Raw genomic sequence first — 11,346 nt, forward strand, 5'->3', positions numbered from 1 at the left:
CGCCAAGGTCTTTAATGGTGTTGACAGGTTCCAATATTACACCATGCAGCGTATAATCGAAGATTATTGAAGAGCGCTTGCGGGAAAACGATATCACAGAACACTTCGATGGAATTAGAGTCATTCTGTTATTCACACACCATTCGTCGAAAATATCCAACTGTTTTTGAAGAAACTCGGCGTTTACAGTGGAATTCACAGGAAGGAATAATTTGAAATCATCTGCGTATGAAAGTTTCAAGCACTTCAAACATAAATTGATGTCGTTAAGATACAGAAGGAGTATGTACGGACCGAGATGACTCCCTTGCGGAACACCGGATGTTACAGGAAATGGAGTAGATAGGGTATCACCGATCTTCACCGACATGACACGGTCGGTTAGATAAGAACGTAGCCAGCTGAGAAAAGAGCCGTTGAAACCAAGGCGCTGAAGCTTAGCTACAGCGATGTTATGGTTGATTTTGTCAAACGCAGCAGAGAAATCAGTGTATATTGCGTCGATCTGCTGTCTCCTTTCAAGTGAACGAGCTCTGAACGAGGTATACAAAACAAGATTTGTTGCAGTTGATCGTTTGGGCATGAAGCCGTGTTGTTCCTCGGCGATGTAATTATTGCAAGCATGAGAAATGAAGTCTAACACAATAACCTCGAAAAGCTTGGAGATAGCACATAGGCATGCGATTCCTCTATAATTCTTAACATCCTTCTTGTAACCTTTTTTGAAAACAGGAAAGATGAATGATTTTTTCCATGCATTCGGAAAGGTACCACTAAGGATGGAGCGGCTGAACAAGATGCTCAGCGGTAACGAGAGGCTGTTAGAGCACATCTTCAAAACTACAGATGGGATATTGTCGGGTCCAGCATTAGTAGATTTCTTCAGATTACCGCAAGCCTTTTCTACAGATTTTGAGTTTATTACAGGGTAGGCTGCGATAGATGGCAGGCAGGGTATACTGGTCACAGTTGCAGAGACCTGATCATTGCTGAGACTTTCGCTAACGAAAACGCCACTGAATTGATTCCGAAATAGTTCACAAATATCTTCTGTAGTGTTCGCTTCAATGTTGTCACGCGTCATGACTGTAGGTAGACCAGAATCTTTTCTTTGACTATCAACGTGTTTCCAGAATCCTCTTGGGTTGGCACGCAGATTTGTTTGGATGCGGCTGAGATACGCGGCGTATAAAGCATTATTCAGTCGTTTGTAATTCCTGTTTGCAGAAGAATAACGGTCCCTCCATAGACAATCGCGATGTTTGGAAAATTTCCTTAAGTAAAATCTTTTCATGGATTTCAATCGTTTTCAGTTCCTGTTTGTCCATGGAGGGCTAACTATTTTACTGGCTTTCTTCTTAGGAACAAACTGTTCGATTGCGTAAAGCAGCACATTGGACAAGGAAGACGTTGATATGTCGATATCACAGTCCTTCAAAATTTCATTCCAATCGATGCTACGGAAAAAAACCATTCATTGATGAGAAATCAGCTCGCCGATAGTCATAAAAGGTTGACTCTGCGGTGCAAACAAAAACAACAGGAGACGGAGCAGATAAAGAAACCAGAAGCAGAGGGTGATGACGACAAAACTTCACCAGAGGAGCAGGTGCTTGGGTTACAACTGTGCTGTGAACGATTTCCGAGCTTACGAAGCATAGGTCGAGCGTGCGGTGGTTATCGTTAAGGATTTCATTCATCTGACACAATCCAGCGGTACTAATCCCATCTAATAGACGCTCATTCATGCGGTTCATAGTAGACTTTGAATAAACAGGATACAGATATTTCGAAGCACATTGGGTCCAGCCGATACCTGGTAAATTGAAATCTCCAAGCAAGAGTATAAAGTCGTTCAACTTCATTTGATGCGTAATCCAGTTAAGTGATGAAATATGTTGATCTATCACTATAGAATCGTTGATACGATCAGGAGGGATGTACACAACTCCGATAAAAATTGTACGATTGTTCAGCAAGACGGTAGCCCAAACTTGTTCCACACCATCGTTTTTTCCTGAATATTTCAACATCCATCATGCAACTTGAACATTCCATCCTCTCAGAACTTATGCTATGCAGTAAGTTGAAGTTCTTACAAGAATCTTAACAGTTAATAATCTGAAGATGCAATATCTGGTGTGTAAGGCGGGTGGAGTTTTAGAAGTGCCCTAGAAGCGTTCTGGATCGTTGATTTTCATACGTTCAGCTGCTAGCAGTACTTGTTGGAATTCATCGAAATTAGTTGCTTGGTAGAAGCTAATGATACAGATTTTCTTCCAGTCCTACCAGACCCAGCGAAAACCTGCTTCGGGATTCCATTCACTTGCCAAGATTTTTTTTAACTCAACATTCTTGTGAATGATTTGCCCTTTTAAATTCGCTCCAACATGTATTTTCGTCGCGTTTATGGCACAAAATGGCAAATTATGGCAAATTGAGATAAGTCCCTTCAAGTGTTTTTCGGTAAAATAAACCTTTATTCCGGAATCCGGTCGGATTTTAAATTAGCACAATGTTGCGTTCTTTAAGAGGGTATTCTAGTCTAGAAATTTGAAAAAAAAAACAGTTTTTTTTTCTTCATATTTCTCTAATTCGGACATTTAAGAATACACCATAGAAGTGACTTATCGGAAATCTCATTATTTACCAAGTTATAGCCATTTTAGTGATGCGATATCTTCTCTAGTACGATAATTAATTTGAAACGCGTTTTTCTCAAAACATGTTTTTTCAAACTGGCTTACACGATATCTCAAGTTCTACTTATCCGACCTTTGTTGATATGAATACAATCTGTTTGCATCGCATGAACCTATAAAAGATCATAATTTCGTAAGTTTACAATTTTAAAAAAATCAAGAAACTTTTAAAAAAATGTGTTAAACAGCATTTTTTTCTTCAAATTTCCGCCGTTTTGTCAAAAACACGTTTTTGACTTGTCCGAGGTTCATGCGATAGTGGCATCTTTACTGATTTAGAATCTGTTCGATTTGTTTGTTTCAAATACAGGTCGGACTCGATTATATATAGTCGACCATTTTTTTTCAACAATTAATTTCAAATCCTATACATAATCGAATCTCAAGAAAACAATTTTTTCATTGATGTATGAATGTCAAACATCAAAAGAAAAATAGCTTTTTTGTGATTCGATTATGTATTGGATTCAAAAACTAACGTTGAAAGTGAAATTGCGATTATATATAATCGAGTCCGACCTGTAACCAGAAGAATAAATTGATGAATCCTAGTTCATGTGCGTTACCTTCAGAATATACATTTCAGGAAAGAGCTCCTGTCATATGAAAAAAAAAAATGGTTGTTTGACCGAGCAGCACTCTCAGGCAGTTCAGTATTTTTATTGATGAATACTGAGTACTCAGGGCGGGCGTGAAGTTTAAAAAATCGTGTAAATACAAAACAGATCTCATTCAATTTTGACTATTAACTTGAATGTTTTACTTTTAAAAATACTTAAAGTGTCCACGTGGACATTATCAAAACCCCCTTCCCCCTCACCGTGGACATTTGCATTACCCCTACACCCCCCCTTAAGTTGTCCACGTGGTATGTGGACAGCCCCTAGTTAATATTTTAGCAGGCAATTGATGCTGATGAAGACGTAAGTGACAATAACTATTTTAATGTATAGATACGCTAACCGTTCTTGTTTGCAGGTGCGGATTCGGGCAAATTTGAAGTGTTCATAATGATCTTTGTGTAGTTTTTGCGTGTGATGAATAAAGTGTTTTGTTAAGAATAAGATTTGTGTTTTTTTTCTACTTGTCCGGGCTGAAACATACCCTGTTGATTAAAAATAAATTTATAGTTAAAATAATGGTTTATAAATAAGTAAATTCGTTGAATGTAATGGAGAAACTCTTTGTTGTCTAGAAGAAACAATAATAAGTTATAAAACTCACAAATCGGAAAAGAGTTTAAATGTACTGGTGTAGCTGGTGTATCAATTGTAGAGGTGAAGTAGCAGTATGGTAACACGGGATGATTTGGTCATACAGGACCTACAGGGGAGGAACAATTTATTGTCAGCGAAACTGTAAGTTTGATAACGATGAATGAAATTAATTGTATTTTAATTTTTGCAAGTTGTGTGGGGTGAAATGGATACGTTTCTGTGGGGTGAATTGGTCCTACAGGTTTGAGGCTTTTCTTTTTTTTTCTACCAAACTGAAATGAGAACAATGAAGTTTGACTTCTCGCACACCGAGTGGACAAATGTGGGCTCCCATTCCAATCATAAAATCTAAGGCTTTTCTTTGGTCTAATTGATTCCAGATGCCGCTGAATTACAAGAAAGACGAATTTATTTACATTTATTTACATTGACAGAATGACAGATGGCGCTACATCCGCTTTATAGAACTTTCATCCACACATGCGCAAGTAATTTGAAATTCGTCTAAAGCCAGGCGCATCGTCGGAACCCTTTTTGAATGAGCACAATGAATTATTGAAATTCTTCAAATCACACTTGCTCGGATTACAAAATGACAATCACGATAGGGTCATAAATTCTGATAAAACGCCAGCTACAAATCATGTGTATAGGTTCAATTCGCAAGCGTCACTGGAATTATTTTGGCGCGAGAAATTGTGATTCGAAGATTCGATGATACATCGTTGACACACACCGTTGATACGACTCTCTTCGCGTTCTTCTTCAAAGGCAATAACGTTCCTAAAGTTCACATTCTCTAAGTAGTCATTCTTGTGTCAGTGTTATTAGTACTTAGTTGCGACTACTATGCTTCAGTCATGCTCTAGAACAAGTGTGACTATAGTGCAGGTCAGAGGGAATATTTCGGCGAAAAATCTCCCAGCCGTAAAATGTGGCAACCTGCAAATGTGGCAACCTTGCTTAATGGATTTTCGAGTAGAATCAGCACGCTTGAAAAACAAAAATTATCTCTATCATTAGCTCTTAGATCTACTATGTATAGATCGTTAAAACATCCAAATACATTAATGATTTCTTATTAAGATTGGTGTAATCTTGAAAAGTTTAATTTGAACTCCACCAAAAATTCAAAGAAATGTATAAAAAATAAATTTAAAAAACTAAACAATTTCCAGATATTCACAAACGGTTTCGGTCCTGGGTAAACAATGTCCACCACGACACACTATCCAGTTGACCTATCATCATCGAACGAGTTTGCCAAATAGGCAGAGAAAAAAATGTTTTCGCACACGAATAGCTGAAAACAAGCTTGAATAAGCACTGTGGGCAAACAACTTCAACCGACTGAGAAAGTGGGAAGTGTGTGACGGAAAATAAATCTCCAATTGGAAAAAGCCAGAAAATGAAGAAAGACGGTAGAGGAAAATCGATAGAAGAATAATAAGAAAATAGGAGGATAGCATAAAAGCAGGACAAGACGAATAGAAAGAGAAGAGAAGTAAAAGCTGAAGAAAAGTCCGTCTAGTGTGCTTTTTTTTACATATTGATTTATTCCTAGCTTAAAACCAGCAGCAGTTCAGCTTCATCAGCCATTTTGCCAGGACCGTCTGCATTCAATCGGAATCGGAATCGAAGAGGACCTAAAGCGCCAAAATCCCCGAAGACGTTGCAAGGGGCAGCCAAGATATTAGTCTTGGAAAACTAATTAGGCCTGAACACAAGGGAAGAGAGAGGAAAAATCTCATATCTCACTTATCGCAAGTATAACAAACGTCACAAACAGGATAAACCACAATAGTTCAAAATAATGGACGCAGTGGTTCACACCCAACAGAGGAACAGGATAAATTTGGGAAGGAAAAAGGGAAGAGAAAATGTAAACAGGTGAAATGAAAGGGGTATAAGTGACATCATCGATTTCTCTACATCGACTCACTCTTTTGATCAGCTGCACTCAGCTGCAGACACATTCCCAGCTGTATTTGACAATAGGGAAGATAGATCAGAACCTCATCTATCGGATTCTATAGTGATTGGAACGTTTTTGCAGTCGAGTTATCAACTAAAAGAAAAATACAAAATTGATGAATGGAAATTGATCAAGCCACTTAACCTCTTTCCTTCTGAGCCCCTCAATTGAAAGTTGAAAGAATAAAGCGAGAAGAACATTGTCCGGCTCGGTCTCGATTATATACAGACTCGGTTGTATATGATTCGATTGAATACAACTTTGTATTAGATTCTGTATTATTTGAAGTTTTTTTTTATATTGGAGCGACTTAGAATGAAAGGAGTGTAAATGATTTTATCGATTTCTCTTCATCAATTTTTTCTTTAGTTAAGAACTCAACTACAAAAACGATCCAATTTAAGTTTGCTATAGATAATACTGATAATGTTCTAAAAGCTAAAAAAAAAGTTATTAGGCATGTAGCAATTAGTAGTTATCACACCTATTCCTTCAATCTAGGGTATTGATGAGACTACGATGAAATTATTTACTATGGATAACGGAAATTCAATGTGCCCCACGATTTTATTTCAGTCCCATCGATACCCTAAATTAAAGTAAGGGATGTGATAACTACTAACTGCTACTTGCCTAATTATTGTTTAGCTTTTAGTACCTAATCTGTATTAGTATTATGTTTTATCACAATAAAATTGTTTAACTTAAAACGTTTTACTTTTTTTATTTTTTAGTTTTTAGTACATTATCTGTATTATCAATATATATCTCTACAATAAAAACATTCCACAATTTTTCAAGATTTTTGATTTTTGCCTTTTTTTTCGGAATGTTTTTATGATGTATTGTATTCTATTAGTCAAATCAATTCAATTAATACCGATAATGATGGGATTGCAAAAAATACATAGTCGACCATTTTGTGCATTTGATTTTTCATTGATCGATTCAACAAAGATCGAATCATTGGTACCGATTTAATCAGTGGATCGATCCTCACGCCGTTTAGAAAATCGGTTCGTCAAGATCGATCTTTTTCTAAAGATCACGCAATCCTAATCGGCACCATAAACGTCATTCAAAATTTCAGCTACCTTGCCTGCATTTTATCCAAAAAAAACTGCACAATGTACCGAATTTTCCTTTGTTGACTTCCATGGTTAACACCCTGTAACTCACTACTGAATGGAGCAAACAATTGTATATAATTGAATTATGTTTCCCCAACCTAATATATCGACACATCGACTAATTAATCGAATTGAATACTGTTAACCTCAACTAAATAAAATATGCGCTGCAGCAAAAAATGATTCAGAATATTGGATATTCTGCTTATATTCTGCTAGTTTTTACATTGTAATTTTTCGAGAAATGTGATATGATAATGAACACCGTTTGTCAGTTCTTATACAACTAAATTCGAATTATCAGTTGCCGATAGAGAATGCTACCACTAGATAATATGTGAAACAATGCAGGAATGCGTTTCGTTCTGCTTTATCAGTTCTCAATACTGGAAGAAGCACTAAAATACATTATGATATTGTCCGTTACGTGCTCCCACTTTTTTATAATGAAGCATTTTACCACTGTTATCTTATGAGTGCCCAGAGATGAAATCAGTGGGTTGACCATAATGGTGGTTCACCACCCGTATGGTAGCCCTATATGTCTGTAGTCGACGAAGATACAGCACTGTTCCCTCGGGAAAGATAACAAAGGTCACATCTTCCACTTAGTTAACGACTTCTTGCAGACTACGACAGAAATAGATACAAATAGCAGTTGATGTGATACGATTGCTTCTTGTCATGTTATCACTTGTTTTGGTACCAATGAAAACTTTGACGCATGCTGTTTGGAGCAGACCAATAGTTGATATCGGTTGTTCTTGCCGAACTGACGCGTGTTCAAAATGTTATCTAGTTTGATTGGAGCATATCTGGTATTTTTATTGGTTGTAACTCTTCTGTCCGAGGATGCGAACGCAGCAGATGCAATTTGTGAACGCATTGATTTCAACGATTTCAGTTCGTACAAGATACGCGAGTGTTCAAATAGCAACAAGGAAATACTGCGTCTCTCGGCTTATGCGGGTTCTACAATATTTACACCCTATCGACCGAACACTGTATACTATCTATCGAATGTAGGCTCCGGGGTAAGCTGCTGTGAATCGATAGGCACGTTCTTTATGAATGCATATACGGAGATTAGGATAGTCTATCATCTGTTGTTTCGCACGGCTTCAACATTATCTGTACGTTTGCTGGATTTGGATAAGATTGATAGCCAAGGAAGCCAATTTGTTGCTCAAAATTGGACCGAACATCGGACAACTCAGACTTGGAAGCTTACAACCATTCGTGTTGAAAGAGAGATTAGGAGAGCCAAGTTGCAAATAGAAGTTGACATGAGTACGGATGGAGATATAGCGATAGAATACATAACTGTATTCAATCCGCTAGTATTAGAACAATTTTGTATGGAGCTGGATGAGTCCTTTGTGCCACCCACAACTTTGTCCACTAGCAGTGGTATTTCAACGGAACAAACGAAAACGACGAGTAGAACAAGCACCACAGTTCAAACCTCACTCGTTCCAGAAACATCTACAACAACCACAAAAACGTCAACATCTACGGCGCCTGAAAAGACGACTACAGTACCCACCACTATCACGACAAAATATACATCTCCAAATACTACAACACCTGAAATCAGGACTACGACACCCATAACTACGACGTCCACTTTTAAAACTACAGTAACATTAACATCTACATCGCCCGAATCAACGACTACAATTCCAACAACTACTACAACAATATCTACAACATCAACAACGGAAATTACTTCTCTGATACCAACAACAACACCAACAACATCGACTACTTCATTACCAGATATCAGTACTTTAGAACCAATAACAACATCATCAACGTCTACAACGCCAATAAGAACAACAACATCTACCACTATAATAACACCACCCACTACCTCAACAGAATCAACCTATACAACATCAGCAACCATTACTACAATATCAACAACCACAGATACTCTACCAATAACCACGACCGAAAATACTACTACAACACCAAGGATGACCTCAACAGCAACAACCGGATCTACAATTACATCAACCACAATATCAAAGCCAAGGACGACAACGACCACCACTTCTACAATTACAGCACCATCGACATCTACGACACAAACAACTTCAACAACAGCATTTACGCCCACAGTACCAACAACAAGAAGAACAAGATCAACTAGTACAACACCAGTCACGACGACTAAAATTACAACAAGTACAGCTAAGCTGACGCCCTCTACGATCAGATCAACGTCAACAACCGCGATCTCTAATACGACTGTATCTTTTACTAGCACAGAACCTTCAACAATACGAACATCAACGACTTCACCACTAACAACTGAAACTACAACACCCACAATTACGCCCTCCGCGAGTACTGTTACTCCATCAGAAACAACAATACAAATAAATTCTACTCTAAGCACTGTAACTGTGACTCCAACTACGACAAGAAGAACCAGTACAACGCATGAATCAACACTCTCCCCAACAACAACTGCAAGAACTACAACTCCTTTAGTGCCATCAATCAATACAACAGAGTTTACAAGTACTTCTACAACACCAATAACTAGAACCTCATCGTCTAAAACAACTGCGACAACAACAATTACATCACTAGAAACAATCACTTCAATAACTCCAACTAAATCAACAACACCAATGCAAACATATACAGTTCTAACACCCACAACTGCATCAATCCCGTCGATAACTTCCACTACATATTCTCCAACTGCAGCTTCAGCATCGGAATCGACAATTACCACATCCATAGGAACAACATCTAGTGGTACAACAACTACATCTATGTCGACCATGAACGCTACTACGGGACAATCTGCAGTCACTACTACCTTGTCCTCTCGTCCGTCGTCAACAAGAGTTACAACAACAACTTGGACCGATGGGTATTCCACATCAGACAATGAAGGCAACATCTCAACCACCGCAACCGCTATGAACACCACACGCTATGATCCATCGTATACAACTCAATCCACACGTCGTACCAGGACCACAAGTTCAAGCACCAGAAGCCTAAGTACCCAAGAAAAGACTACGACCGAAACTACATCGAGTAGTGTAGTGTCCACCGTTGCTACTTCACTATCAACACAAAGTGGTCCGATCACTTCGACGGAAAGTAGCACTACGGAACACGTAAATTCCACTACAACGCAGTTGACCACTCTAGCTACAACAGAGGAAAGTTTCTCCAGCACCACCCCGTATCCATCGCACCCAGCAAGCCTTCCCATTTATGTCCCATCCTACGGGGATTCTACGAGCGCCGGATCGCTTCCTCTGACCGGCATTCTACTAACTCTGCTCATCCTCGTTTCTGCGTACGGTGTGTACGTTTACATAACGTGGCGACAATCCAAAATCCTAGCCCCAAAGGAGTTGGAACTTTCCGAAGTCCATCCAAGCAGTGCACCAACAGCGATCCACCACTCTGTGAACCCCTTGGCGCATCACAATTACCACAACCAACGGCAGCAACAGATAAGACGATGCTTTCAGAAGCGTCAGACGGAAAGTATACGCAGCACGACCAGCGACAATAGCAGTGACTGTGGGTTCACCCGTCGGCAGACTAGGGAGCCCATAATATCGCAACCCAGCAGACCCTTCTCGATGGAGGAGGAAATTAGGAGAGCTAGGTTAAAGAATCGACTCAATAAATTCTAGTGTAAAGCGTTTTTCGGATAGTTTACCTTTTTCTGGATTTTTAACCTTCTTGGATTAGCGATGCCTAGCCTCCTAGACTTCAGACCCTACGGAACGTTCCTAAGTGCTCATACTTTTCAGTCTTCACCATGAAACTATCGGACCAGCCGTCTGAGTGATTAGCGTCACACATTATCATGCCGGTGGTTCAGGTTCAATTCCCGTTCTGACCGAGCGATTTTCATTAAAGAAACTTCTTTCGACTTGCACTTCGGTCACGCCTATCCTAGATATTGCCTCTCGGAATACATTCGTGTTATTTGGCTTAAGAAATTTCAGCTTAGTACTTCGGATAAAAATGACGTATATAACACCTATGTAGAGACGACAAAAGTTCCTCTTAGAACGTTAGTACTTATCACGAAACAGTGGAACACCTTTATTGCCTCCAGCAGGAGGACAATACTGGTCAAAAAGCGGATGACTGGTCGGTACATATATATTTTGCAACCAAGAATCTCCTCCAGATTTTAACTCAGTACAATAGGTCGCTCTTGTCGTAAAACATAATATCTAGATGGTTAAGGTGAATACTTCAACCAGATTACTGCAGCTTGGAAAAGCAATTTTTCAGGATATTTTTCCTGTAATGTCTGACAACATCTTCCT

General features: G+C 38.9%; 1 protein-coding gene across 1 annotated transcript; it reads left to right on the forward strand.

The window, feature by feature from the left end:
- The first annotated feature begins 7,812 nt into the window (after nucleotides 1-7,812).
- LOC129766636 (GATA zinc finger domain-containing protein 14-like) lies at nucleotides 7,813-9,179 on the forward strand. Its single transcript, XM_055767212.1, has 3 exons — nucleotides 7,813-8,058; nucleotides 8,504-8,562; nucleotides 8,666-9,179. Exons 1-3 carry the CDS (start codon nucleotides 7,813-7,815, stop codon nucleotides 9,177-9,179), a joined length of 819 nt encoding a protein of 272 aa, XP_055623187.1.
- The last annotated feature ends 2,167 nt before the right edge of the window (nucleotides 9,180-11,346 follow it).

The sequence above is a fragment of the Toxorhynchites rutilus genome, chromosome 2 (assembly GCF_029784135.1).
Source record: "Toxorhynchites rutilus septentrionalis strain SRP chromosome 2, ASM2978413v1, whole genome shotgun sequence".
Classification (NCBI taxonomy): Eukaryota; Metazoa; Arthropoda; class Insecta; order Diptera; family Culicidae; genus Toxorhynchites; species Toxorhynchites rutilus.